We start from the raw sequence: 13,273 nt of genomic DNA, 5'->3' as shown, positions 1-13,273 counted from the left end.
AACCTTGGAAATTATCCATTTACACATAATAGCGGTTGCCTTAAATAAAATAGCCTCGGACTTTTTAAAATATTGTAATAGATGGCGCATTTTAGGGGTTTGTTTGGATTTGATAGCCCGTTGGTGTTATCGGACTTAGACTATTCTAGGCTGGCCTAAAAACGGTAAATGATACACTTAGTTGCGATATACTAGACTTTTTTCACCTATGAGAAGTATGCCTATTCTCACACGTACGTTGATCACACACGCTGTGCTGATAACCGGCTCACTCTTTTTTATCTCTTTCCCGTACGCTGCAGTGGATTTTATTCGGCTTGGAGCCCAGCCAAAGTTTTTTTTTCATTTTGGTCTTTTTTTAGCACTAGTACTAAGTTTCTCGCATGACGGAGATGCTGTAGCGTTATGTAGCACAGCCATCTGACCCCAGTCCCCTCTCTCTTTTTGTGTGTGTCTAGTCGAACGCCTTATTCCCTTGATGCTTTATTTGCTCATCACGCTCAATGCAACGAGTTGGTTTCGTCCTCGAATGCGCTTTAAGCAGGAATTAATATTTGTGTTTCAGTGCTTCCACCATAAGGTTAGATTTGAAATATCGTCTACTGAAGTTGTTTCAATAGCACGGTGTTCCAGTTGTGTCATGGTATTGTCGCAATCAAGCTTAGCGCATCACATGTAGCCGGCTGTCCGACGTCTCGACTAATTCCACTGTATGCACCAAATGCACAGCCAGCCACTAACCATTAAACTGAGTAGTGCAAATAGAAAGACAGTAGGAATGACTGGACATTCTCTATGTGCGCACATTGTGGTGTGCCGGCGAGGGGATAATATCTGGAGGGGTGGAAGGGTGGGAGGTTCGTGTAAATACGTCATTCCTTCCCTTCTACCAATGCCGTCTCCACCACCACTACTTAGCAAAATAGTCATTCTTCCACTGGTCTACTTATTCTCACTGGCCAGCTTTTCTACCCCCTTCGTGTGCATACAAACACACGTACATCACATGGGGCAACAAAGCGGAGGAAGGACAAAATATTCTCTACCTGCCTAGCACACCCTACCTCCTCCCACTTCACTTTCATCTCGCTCCCCTCTTCGCTGCGAATGGGTTGCAAAGGCTGTAGTTACACTGTCGCCGTTCAGTGCTTGATCGTGCATGAGAACGTGCATTGAAGGAGCTATTGCACTGTTAAGTTCTTCCCCGTCCGCTCCCATCCACCTCACAGATTTGAAAGCTAGTTACTCAGAAAGTGTAGATTCACTAACGTGAGTATTGGTTTTGCGCTGCTTGTGATTTTTTTATGTTGAACCCCTTGGCGTGTTTATTGCGTAATCTTCACACCTGTGTTATTGATAGTCCACAAGGCAGATGCTATTCGAAAGTTTATGATATTCCGGTAGAGCGTTCTCGTCTTCGGAAAGCTAGTAAATTTTCTTTCGTATCCTAGAGACGTAATTTGTAAAAATAATTGATGGATATTTGAAGAAATTTTGTAGTTCTCTGTATTTCAATGGTCGTTCATTCTAGAGTATCCATAATTTCAGAGATGATTGTACTTCACTTTACGAGGCAATTAATTGTATCCTCACAGAAGGAAATCGACATTGAGTCAAAATCTTTCGTGGATTTATTAAGGGACCAAAGATAGGTAATTTTCATGCAAAAAATAAGGCATAAGCATTGAGGATGCTCCTCCTTTGTCTTCTTCACCTCGGAATTTGTTTGTTGCCACTCAGAACCGATTACTGCGCTCGAAACCGCACGACGTGATAGGCGTGCACAGGTTTACAGGCGATTATAAACAATCCTGTGTGACTCGTGTGTCCAGACATCACCTTGCCTTGCAAACACTTCATTACAGCGTGCTAACAGCGTCGAACTAATGTGGACATGCGTCCACAATGAGTAAACATCATGCATTTGAATGGGTGCATTGAATTGTGTAGGATGGGAACTGTTTAAGTATACTCAAATTTGTATAAAGGGATCTTTAAAAGAGAAAAGCGCTTTGTGGTGTTCGACCCCGAACAATTACATACTTCACAACATTCCATAGATCCCCATAGGTGTAGGGACTTACTCTATGGCCTATTGGGAAGCACGTTTAGGTCGGAATTCAAATACGGCGATGCGTCGACCAAATCGGAAAAAGTCAAGGCGCTCTCGATTGACTTACCAATACTATAGACATCCGGAGGGATCCTCTGGGGCGAGTGGGACAGGACTTTGTGATGTCTTGAGAAATTGGGAAGGAGAGTGAGAGAGGGATGGGAGGAAGAGAAGAACGAAGCGAAGGAGAGGAGATTTTGCGCACGGTGGGGGCTGTGGGAGGCCTTATATTTCACCCAACCGCGTCACATCCTGTGTGCACGCGGCGCACCAACAACCAGCCAATAGATGTGGGCGTGCGTGCGCATGTGCCACAGCACTGTTCGATGTCGTGGTGCGGACATTGGTGTACGCGTGCCCATGTAGTGTGTGTGTGTGTGTGTGTCGATGGCGCTATGCGGACCAGGCGTCTGCCTGGTCCATCGACCAAGCGCTCTCTGCCTCTGTAGCCCTTTTGTGTGCTTCCCGCTCCCTGCTTTCGCGTCTCCCTTACCCACATCCACGTTGCTGTGCCTTTTCGACGCATTACCTTGTAGATTGAACGGTTTCATTTGCACGTTTTACTCAATCTGTCGGCTTCACAGCTCTCACTGGTCGTATTTGAGTTATCGGCTTTTCGGTTTAATAATTTAATGAATTCATACCAATTATACGACAGTTCTCTCCTTCTGTTCAAACTATGATTTAATGGATGGTAAATTGAACTTGACATCGGCGTAGAGCTGAAAATACACTGCTTTAGCATTGTGAGACTGAACCTATTTAACAAACAAATTATTTTTGATCTGAAGCCTTGTGTTATGATCGAATTCCTTAAGAGAATGCCCCTATGTTTCCTTCTTTCTGAAGTAGAAGGTTAGAATTTGAAATAATCTTTACAGTTGCATAAAATGCCCCCGCTTATTACCGCCTTTTGACTCAATTATCACCATTTAAACGCACTGCAATCATCGAGCTCTTGGGTAAATACATCTCTCTTCCCACTAGATCTTCATCCATCTTTAGGACCTCCTGTGTAGGCTTTTGCCTATTATTAACTCGGACTTCGATTCTGCTCTGCTGAGCCAAACAGCCTCTTCGTGGACCTGTATCAAAACTAAAAGTACACTTCAGTCGCTTCATGGCTGGCGTCTAAGTGTTTGCATGTGAAGGCGTAAATCTTGTGAGAGTCTGGTGTCTGACCCTCATTTTCAAGTCAAAACTTGCGTTAACTCTTCAACTCTATTTCTGTAGGCTTGGTTAAATTGGGTAGGATTATTTTATCCTCCTTTTCCTCACCGTTTTGCAAAATCTGACAGGAAAAGTTCTACGAAAGTGGTGTAATCCATCAAGCATTGTTTATGCAATGGCGCTGAAACTTTTATGATTAGGCATAAAGATTCGGTTATGGGCATTCCTAGCCGCCACATCTTATTTTAGGGTATGAAATCAGGACTTGGCAATGCTTATATGATGCAAAACTATTTTATGCTCTTAAATTCCAGAACTCTGGTCTAAGATCGAGTCACGCTTGATGGATTTGCTTATTCCATGGTTGAATTAAACTACACCCAAATCTCTTCACCTGTTGGCAAATATATCGTTATTCGTTTATATATCGATCTCTTAAAAAAAATCTACTTTTGAGTGTTATGTGAATCTGAAATTTAGGGATGATAATTCCAAACAATCCACCCCAGAATTTCATGAGTGATGTTTTCTACGTGTTTCACGGGAATACTCTTGTGTGGTCTTTATCTTGAGGCTAGCATCCAAATTTTAACAACCTTAATCATTCTGCAAACTCCTACATGGCAGTGGAGTCTATTAGCCGGTGGTTTTGATGTGTTAACGTAACTTTCCTGATTGCATTGCAGGTGTCGCATCTCGTCATAGTGAATAAAGTAGGCTCTTGAAGACAATCCCGCGATTGGAAATGAAATCACCATACCCGATTCCATAACTTCGATTTAAGTAGAGACTACGTCGACTTTAATTTTACGCCTAATATCGGCGTCACATTTACCTGATGTGTTTACTTCGCCCCTGGATTAATATACACTCTTTGCAATCTGAAAAATGTTTCGAGGATGGCTATGAACTTTTCACTTGGAAACCCACCAATCATTGCGTGGTTTCGCGAATGGACAGAGTTTGTACAACTCGTATTTCAAACCCTGAACTCGATAAATACCGTTCGTACGAGGGGTGTGAGTTGACTGTCAACATTTTCATGAAATCGACGCCAATTACAGCACAAAGGTAGACTGCTTCAAACTTCTTGGGGTGAAATGGATAATTTCACTCGGATGGACTCTGCCTAGTTGAATGTGATTGTGATATCGATGTGGGCTACGGGGCATGGTATTGAGGCTCTAAGGTCAAACGAATTGCAGGCGTGGTTAAGGCCTCGAATCGGTTACTCGATTCGCACTGAGGTCGAGTCATCTATAATCGATTGCAAAGGGAGAAGGATGTTTATGCCCACCTAGAAGGGGAAGGCGAGAAGGCCGTGTGAGGTCACTGGGCGAATGTGTCCCCAATTAATTCCCCATTGGTGCCAAGCCTCCTCTCCCCCATTCTGGGTGTCATTAAACTCATCAAGCTCTCTATCCGTTCCTCGTGCTCGGGTTGATAACAAGTTGCAAGGGGATCAGTTCATATCCTTGTCATTAATACTAAAACCCTTTGTTGATTTTGGATTTCATAAATTTTTTTAACTAGCTGCCGAATATTCTGAATGAAAGATTCTACTAATTCAAAGGTGGATGTTTAACAACGGTTAATCGGGCTTCAAATTAACTATTTAGTCTCCAATGTATTAATTTAGTCTTTTTATTACACTTCAGCACAATTGTTATGGCTGTTGGCTCAAAAATACATCCCTTTCAAGTGATATTTCGGAAGTCTTTACAGGGATTACCTTGGTTGTGAATATGTAGTCACGTTCATAGAATTCCTTTTTTTTCTAAAGTATGCATTTAGCAGTCCTGTTTTCAATGCCTTTCAAGTTCCTCTGCAGTAAACTTTACCCATTAGAAGCACCATTTTTCTCTAATGGAAAAATATCGAATCCACTACATCGTATCACCATTCAAATTCCTATAGGGGAACGTAATGGGACCGTGAATACCTGGGCACGTCTTCAGAACCCACTTTTCATTTTGGACATGCCCTTTATGCCCATTATTGTTCGGCTATTTCTTCCTATACAGACACCAGCTCCTTTGATTGTAATTCACCAATTCCACCTCACCATCACAGCAAGCACTTTAGAAGGTCATAGTTTGCGTATCTGGTTAATAGGTTACGACGTGTCTTGCGTCATAATCCGGGATTTTTTGCTGTCATGCGACTCGGAGAGAGGGGTACTGCATACAACTTTTGATTGATTGTTAGGGTCTCGTTTCCATCCCTCTCCTACCCTCAACATAGACATGACCTCGCGTTGGAGGGTTGGATGATTCATGGGGCTTGAGGGGGAGTGCACACGTCAGCAGCATCAGCATCATCGCAATACCACTGGGTGTGAGGGTTGGGTGCGCCCTGTGATTACTCCCACTGGCGGGCCAACGTCTACTGCAGCCGCGGTGGTGGTGGCGGTGAGGCTATTACTCATCTTACCACACCAAAAGTGGGGAAGGTGGGTAGGAGAATGGAGGGTTACCACGTTGCTGGGACCAGGCGTGTGCACCTCTTCAGTGCTGCCGTTATTGCTTCTAGTTCTGTTGCCCTCCCTTTCTGTTTCGCCCCTGGGTAAATAAACGTAGAGCCCAAATGAACACGTGAATAGCCCCTACGGACACGGTGCACGTGAACAGTGGAATGGGGCTCGTAGGTGTGTGGCTTGTGTGTGCTCTTAGATTTGTGGGTCTTCAAAAATGGCTGGTGGGAATAAGCAAATCTATCATAGTGACTTTATCCTGTGGTACTTATCCATATGGATGTTCCAGCAAAAGTTAGAAATGCCACTCACCTTAGTTAAACAGCAGTCCATAACTTTCTAATATTTATGATATTCTCGGACAATTATTACATGCTTTCTGTGTACAGCTAATGCTAAGAGACTCTCGGCTTTTGAAAGATAGTAAATTTTTTAAAACATATAGAGCATAAAATCTAGAAAGGTACTGTTTTAATCGCTTTAATTATGGTCTCAGAATGTTTATTGTAATATGATGAATTAATGGTAGGTGAATGGATAGAATGGATTTTCAGAATGGCTGTGATCAAATAATGCAAAATCGTCTTAGAAAATTACCACACGCTACGTGGTGACACCTTGTACAACTCTGTTATGTCAACCAGGTGTTGAGTAAAATGGAATCTCATCAAACACCAAATCGCTTGATGAGGAGTGAGTTGTTAACCAATTGGCCAATGTAGTACGGCACTAGAATTCCTCCGTCTCGTAATCTGCTGATCCGAATAGTCTCTGGAAGATAGGCATTAAATCGGGAATCATGTGTCCACCGTTCCTGTTGTCTGGCTTTAACATTCGCTAATGGCAAAATCCCTCCTGCAAACTTTATGATTTTCACCATCCATTTATCCACTCTGCCTCTAAACGCTTGCAAGTTCACGCACCGAGTACTTTACTTATTATTTGTTTTTATTCATCATAAACAATATTGCGTCTACCTCCTACTTATGTGTGTAGGCTTACGCCTCTACTGCGGCTGCTGACTGCAGTCTGTGGTAGCGGTGGTGGGGTGATGCTGCATTAGCAGGAGAGGCAGAAAGGCGCATGGCCCAAGCGGTCATTGATCGTTGGGATGGTGGGGGATGCACATGCACACAAAACTCCCCATCCTTCCCCTTGCCTTGCCCCCACGTGTGCGTGTTTGGGTGCGTGTGTGCACCGCGTTGTTCTCCCATTGGTCGCACATGCCTCTGTGCACTTGCGTGTGTGCATGCGAGCGTGCGAACGTGCACCCAGCAATCAATACTTGCACGCACACTGTGCATGTGCCTGTGCCTCGGCCATCATCGCGCCAAAAGTCACGACAACCGTAGTTACGTGTACTTCTTACAGAATTCTTGCTTAAATCTTGACCAGCCTGCGTGATCGCACTATTGTTCCTTCGGGTAGAAGTTGCTTTCAGTCGTATGCGCACTTTTGATTGGGTGGTGGTAGATGGGGCTGATCATGGGGCGAAGTTTCGACCACTCTAAGTTCATTACTAAAATTAAACTATTCTTAGTAAACCAAACTAGAATGGGGACAACTTCGTTTGCTTGTAGTTTAGCGTCAAGGCGCTTCTTTGTGTGCTGGGAATTTGCCATTATTTTGGAAGTGTGCAAGTCATCTATTGCGTTTTCGAGCATCACATTTTCATGTGACCCAGAGGATAAGGTGTGTGAATTTGTTGACTCACTGAATAGACACGGTGACACAGTCCATCGCAAGACAGCACTCTCACTTTACAGTTGTTTTTGTGCGAGCCAAAGGGGAGTTCACGACAGTCTGCATGGAAAACGACCCTGGCGACATCACATGCTTAGGTTGTGTAACTATCGGGATAGTGGCAAGAACTCGAAACTGGGGCTACTTAGCAGTGTGTAAATTCGGGAACTTGGTAATTGTACTCTGTAATTGGGTTGCTATTTAAATTATTTCTAGAATAACAAGGTGTTTGCGTTGTAAGAGATATGTCGTCCCACCTTCTAATGGAGTGACAGTTCTCATCTTCCAACAAAAAACTCTAGTCTTGAAGTGAAGCTTTACTATTTCAGTGCGAAACAGAGGCTTACTCTTACTTTCCCCATTTTTGATCAGGTAAAATGCCAAAAAAACATACCTCATCCTTAAACCACTAAATATACGTATGGAAGATGTGAATGGATTTCAACGACTTCATGATGACTAGTTTTTTCTTTACAAATCAACATGAAGTCGTAATGTGGGTAGTTGAGTTCATCTTGCCCGATTCCCAATGCGATTCCTTTTATCAACAAATCCTGATTGGCTACTAAACAAGTATAGTCTATCATTTGTTCCTCTGTTGACATGGTGTCTGCTTAATGTAGCCCCTTAACAAATTTGAGCTTTTGCGATTTTTTTCTGAATCCCATACTAAGGTTTTCATCGCAGGGCTACACATAACTTATTGGAAGTAATCATACTAGCCAAAAGGTTCCACTCTTTACAAGGTGATGGCATGGCCACATTCACCTACCTATTGGAAGTCGTGGTATTGTCTGCAGACATTTCATTCATTCGTCCGCCCACCCACCCATCTATCCATTCATCCCATATCCATCCATCTGTCCATGTGGGTTTGAGTTTATCCATATACCTTGGTAATTCCTGAAACTACATAAGCGTTACAAAATACCAAAGCTGAGTAAACCTAAGTGTTCCGGATTTTCTCTCTCCACTCATAAACAGTGTGTTCTGCGCCCTGATATCGTACTGCGATCAAATGCCCTGGCTGTTGGACGAGGCGCGTCCAGACGGTTTTACACCACTGCACTTGGCCGTGCTCTACGGCCATACGGCGATTGTGGATTGCCTTCTCCTCCTCCCTCCTGCTACAACAGGTTCGACGGCTACAGGAACATCTGGAGGGGCGGCAGTGAATGTGAATGCGGAGAGCGCACTCATGCTGGCGGGCAGTTCCAGCACGGCCCTGGGCAATCGGCTCACTCCACTGCATCTCGCTGTGCAGAAGGGGAACGTGCCCGTCGTCTGTCTACTGCTCGCTCACGGTGCTCTCCCCTGTGCTTGCGACGCCGCTGGAAAGAGTCCCCTTGATCTTAGTCTCGCCCTCCTTCGACGCTCCACTGCCTCCACTACCACCACCACCTCCGTCTCCGCGGCCGCTACCGATCTATCACCCTCTGATATCAACTTTTCCGAGGAGCCACAGTCGGTTAGACGCTGTTGCTTACCTAATAGAAGTGCCCTAAATTGTGATATGATCCAGTAGTCGGCTCGAATGTAATCTAGCGTTAACGGCCTCGATTACCGAGAAGATGCGCCCTATAGATAAAGTGATTCGAATTCTAAGGCATAGACGAATCGAAATGCGGTAGTTGGAAATGCCTTGATGAATGAGTCCTGACTCATCCATTTGTTCTTGTTGAAAATAAGGTAGGATTAGAAGACACCCACTGTAATGGTAAGATAACTCTGACATTGGTATTGGATTATTAAATAATCTTACCAGTCTCGATTGACCAAATAATACATAGTACACGATGGATAGCTATAGACATGCATGGACCCCACGAATTTTGATATTTTATGAGCTTTTAAGACCGGTGATTGTTATGATGTACAATGACTTAAGTGTTCCACTCTACGTGTCAGGAATCACCACAACGAACTACAACTGTTGAAGGCAATCGAATCGAGCTGTCCATGGTTCCCTTCCTCGCTTCCGTGGCGCGGCACTTGGTCATCTCGACTAATTGTGTAACACCACCTCGTGAAGAGCAGTCGCTACAGACTCTGCCTAGTGCGTTGCGTAGTCGCATCGAGTCGGTGGTGCAAACAGCACTAAACAGCGGCATCTCTGCGCCTCTCCTCATCGCCGCTTGTTTGGTGGCCGCGGTGGGTCTACAGCCCCGCGACGTCGAACCGACTGACGTCGTCGCTCCGCCCTCCTGTCTCTCCACCTTGGAGGACTCCGTTCTCGAACTTGCTCTCCAGCAGTGTTTTCTGGAAGCTTGCCTCGCTTCTGCCGCCAACGCAGAGGTTCCCAATGGCGCAAATGACGACGGCAGCAGTGGTGCCGATAATGATCGAGGTGGGGGCCTGACGCATCAACAACATTGTCTCCTCGATAACAGCGAGACATCCACGCTGAATGACTTTTTTGCCACCGACAACCGGTCGGAGACGCGAGTACTTCAGTCGGGAACTGTCAGCCCAACAGGATCCTCTATGTCCATTGCGAACTTCTTAGTACCCTCAAAGTGGTCTGCAGGTGCTGCAGTGCCTGCGGAACTCAGCCATCAACAGCAGAAACAAGCCGACTTTCCACTGAATCTGTTGGAACTCAATGAGGAGTTGCGGGAGTGTATGGTCTGCTCGAGTCGGGATAGAGGTGCTCTTCTTACACCTTGTGGTCACATTGTCGCCTGCCAACAATGCACACAGCTCCTCAAAAAGTGCATCATTTGCAGACAACAGGTTGAAGTTTATAGAGAGGTGAGAAGCTTGAGTTTGACACGATGATTTTCTCTCGGTAGATCTGATGATTTCCTCGGTTTTTGTAGATCCCAGCCTGTCGAGAGTGCACTTTTAGACCGGCAGTGACTCTAACACGTTCCTGCAATCACTTCCTCGTCTGTCGAGAGTGTCTAGTGCCGCGAGTGGCTCGGCTCAACCGAGCTTTGGAAGTGGCGGGCGACGACGATGACGAACAGACGAAACCGGAGTGGCTATTGGGCGAGGGAGAGGGAGAGCAGCGGCGTCACCAGCTCCTTCTCTCGCTCTTTAACGCCGGTGAACTCTGTCCCGATGGTGTGTGTCCGGAATGTGGGCAGATTGTCACTGCAGTGTGGAGTCTCGAGGTGGCTGTCGGTGGGGTTGGTACCGGCATTGAACGCTTCCCCGCTCTCCCCTCCTCTGCCGCTGATGCCGGGACCGTGAGACGAACTGCTCTGATTTCAACGAACCCACAAGACTTGCTTGTGCCCATTGCTGCCTCCCAGACCTCCACTGTTTGGGTGGCTTCTGAGAATAATCAAGGTAAACAAATCCTGGGACAAATCAAGTTGTACGTTTCGTAAATGGAGTTTTACTTAATAACATTAGTAGTGTGAGGACAGTTAAACAGGATACTTCGTAGGCTAAGTGAGCTTTTTTTATCTAGTTGTTGCGGAATCTTCAATACCACCAAGATGTCTGGTGCCTAAAAGCATTTTCACTTCAACTAGCCGAGGGGTGAGTTCAATGATCTATCGTACTTTGACTAATTTTCCGCACTTATAAAAAATGCTGGTTTTATAGTATTCCATTAATGTTATCAATATTTAAGTAAACAACATCTGCTTCAATTGCAGCAGGTTTTACTTTTCCATATAATTTTAATTACAGTAGACCAGATTTTCCTACCGTTTATACCATGTAGATTTAACGTATAAGCACCTAGTAATTTTATGGTGCTTGAAAAAATCCGTGGGTCTGTCTTCTGTCGAACTTGATCCAGGGATTCAAAATATAGAATACTAATTTTGACTAATTGCATATGGGCATACGGTCGTTTTGATGGGATTTACGCATAACAAGACGGCGACAGAGGGATACCAGAGGCTAAGAAAGTACATTTCTCGATGAAAAATGTCTTATGAAGCTACTCCAGGGTCTATTGTAAGCAACACTTAGTAGTCTTCTTCACAATTTATTAGTTGCTTTTATTAGTCATCAAAAGTCTGATTTCGACCGTTGTTTGCACCAAGTTATGGTCACTCTTAATTGAAATTCATAACTATAACACTTTATGAGTAATTCATTAAAACTCCTACCAATCTTCCTACTTTTTTATTTAAACATTGAAAAGAAGACAGAACTTTGTCATTTTTTGCTCTCTGAATGAGTTACTGGTTTTTTGAATGACTGCGATGTGATTGTGACAGACATGTGGTTGGCATTATCGTTTTACACCCATTTCTATGCCAATAAAGTGGTAACTTTATATTATAGCAAGTTGTTGAAAAGTTATGATACCTAACTGTCTTGTGAAGCCAAATTTCAAAGAGACATTTTATAGTTAGCCGAACATTGCAACTTAAAATGCAAGAAAATATATTTGTGTGTAACAGAGAACTAGTCTGGGATTGGTTAAGTGCTTTGACGATTTCTCAGACACTGCCTCGGTACACACAGGCGGGTGGGACAAACGCACGACCGAACAATATGCGTCCCTCAGGCTCGATCATCTCGAGTGGTCAGTCGTCATCCCGTGAACTCAAGCGCCTACAACACGAGCTGCAGGCCATGCGCGAACAGGTAGAGCACATCGCGGATTCCCTCACTTTTCAATAGGAAAATGGTAGTTGATCTCACGGATTATATTTTTAAAAAGCGTCCGAGTTACGACAGCAATGTCTATCAACAGTGGTTATAGTGATATGGGAGGTTGGGAGATAATAGATCTGCAATAGAAAATACGACACCAACCTCCCAGATTATTTAGATAGTTGTCCCTAGGGCTCTCACCTAATTCACCTCCCCACTAATAATTTTATCATTGATAGGAATGGCAGTAGGAGTTGTCATTTTTAATATTAGCGGTGAATCCAATTGATTCGGAGGGGATTTGCATATCGTATCTTCCACTGACCAAACTGACTAGGTGGAATGGTTTGGCAAATGCATAACTGTCGGTTGAATGGTATCCTCTAGTAAACACATCCAAAGACCATTTGAATGATGTGATCAATTGAGGAAGGTTGGGAACTTTCTAATCCTCCTCATGCTCTGTAGATCTACCATGCCACATTCCAATACTGCTTCTGCACCTTTCTTGAGTATTCGCACTTTACTAGCATGACAGGAGGCACCAGAACAGATTTCGCCCACTAGTCGGTTTGGTGTTGGCCTTTTTTTCGTTTGGAGATAGCCACGTGGACACGATGTAGATGCTCGTAAATTTGTCGCATTTGCACAAATTCATCAGCCACCTCCCAGTGTTAGAGCAGTAATGTTTTTGAGCGAATTCATGCTAGATGCTGAAAGTAGCACCCTACACTTACTGTGTTGGATCTCTTTAGACTCGCTGTCCCATCTGTTTGGATCGGTCGCGGAATTTGGTTTTCATGTGCGGTCATGCAACTTGCCAGTGGTGCGGTGATCAGGTCGCCGTCTGTCCTATCTGTCGTCGCACTGTGACCGGTCGCATTGTGCTCTACTAATCCGATCTCAAAACTGGGTCACGCCATCCAACCGATCTCATCTCTTCGTCTTTATTATCATCATCATTTGCATTTATCATGACCTATTGCTTCACCCACCTTATCAAATTATGGGCATTTAGCATTTATTTATGTTGTGACTCCATGTGCAATAACCCAAGCGTTGTTGGCTTTGAAATTATCATTTGGTTTACCTTTGAGCGATCTAATGCATTGTTTTTTCCTCAAAGCGTTTCCCTCACTGCAGAAAAGTTGATCCGGTCAAAACAACGTTAAGTACATGTCCGAAAGAATACCTTAATCAATGTGTCCCTA

At 44.3% G+C, this 13,273-nt stretch overlaps 1 protein-coding gene across 1 annotated transcript in view; it reads left to right on the top strand. All coding sequences in view use genetic code 11, as the record gives it.

Annotated features, from left to right (window-relative positions):
• Nucleotides 1-12,958, top strand: part of EGR_08474 (E3 ubiquitin-protein ligase mind-bomb) — a gene marked incomplete at both ends in the record, with an annotated part of 47,949 nt that extends 34,991 nt beyond the window's left edge. The window contains 5 exons of the mRNA XM_024497723.1: nt 8,484-8,967; nt 9,408-10,250; nt 10,319-10,821; nt 11,867-12,053; nt 12,818-12,958. Coding sequence (XP_024347864.1) covers nt 8,484-8,967; nt 9,408-10,250; nt 10,319-10,821; nt 11,867-12,053; nt 12,818-12,958 — 2,158 coding nt within the window. The remainder of the gene's footprint in view (nt 1-8,483; nt 8,968-9,407; nt 10,251-10,318; nt 10,822-11,866; nt 12,054-12,817) is intronic.
• Between the last annotated feature and the right edge of the window lie 315 nt (nt 12,959-13,273).

Source organism: Echinococcus granulosus, assembly GCF_000524195.1.
Source record: "Echinococcus granulosus chromosome Unknown EG_S00107, whole genome shotgun sequence".
Classification (NCBI taxonomy): Eukaryota; Metazoa; Platyhelminthes; class Cestoda; order Cyclophyllidea; family Taeniidae; genus Echinococcus; species Echinococcus granulosus.
Note: the sequence above shows the minus strand (reverse complement) of the source record. Positions and strands in the feature narration are given on the sequence as shown.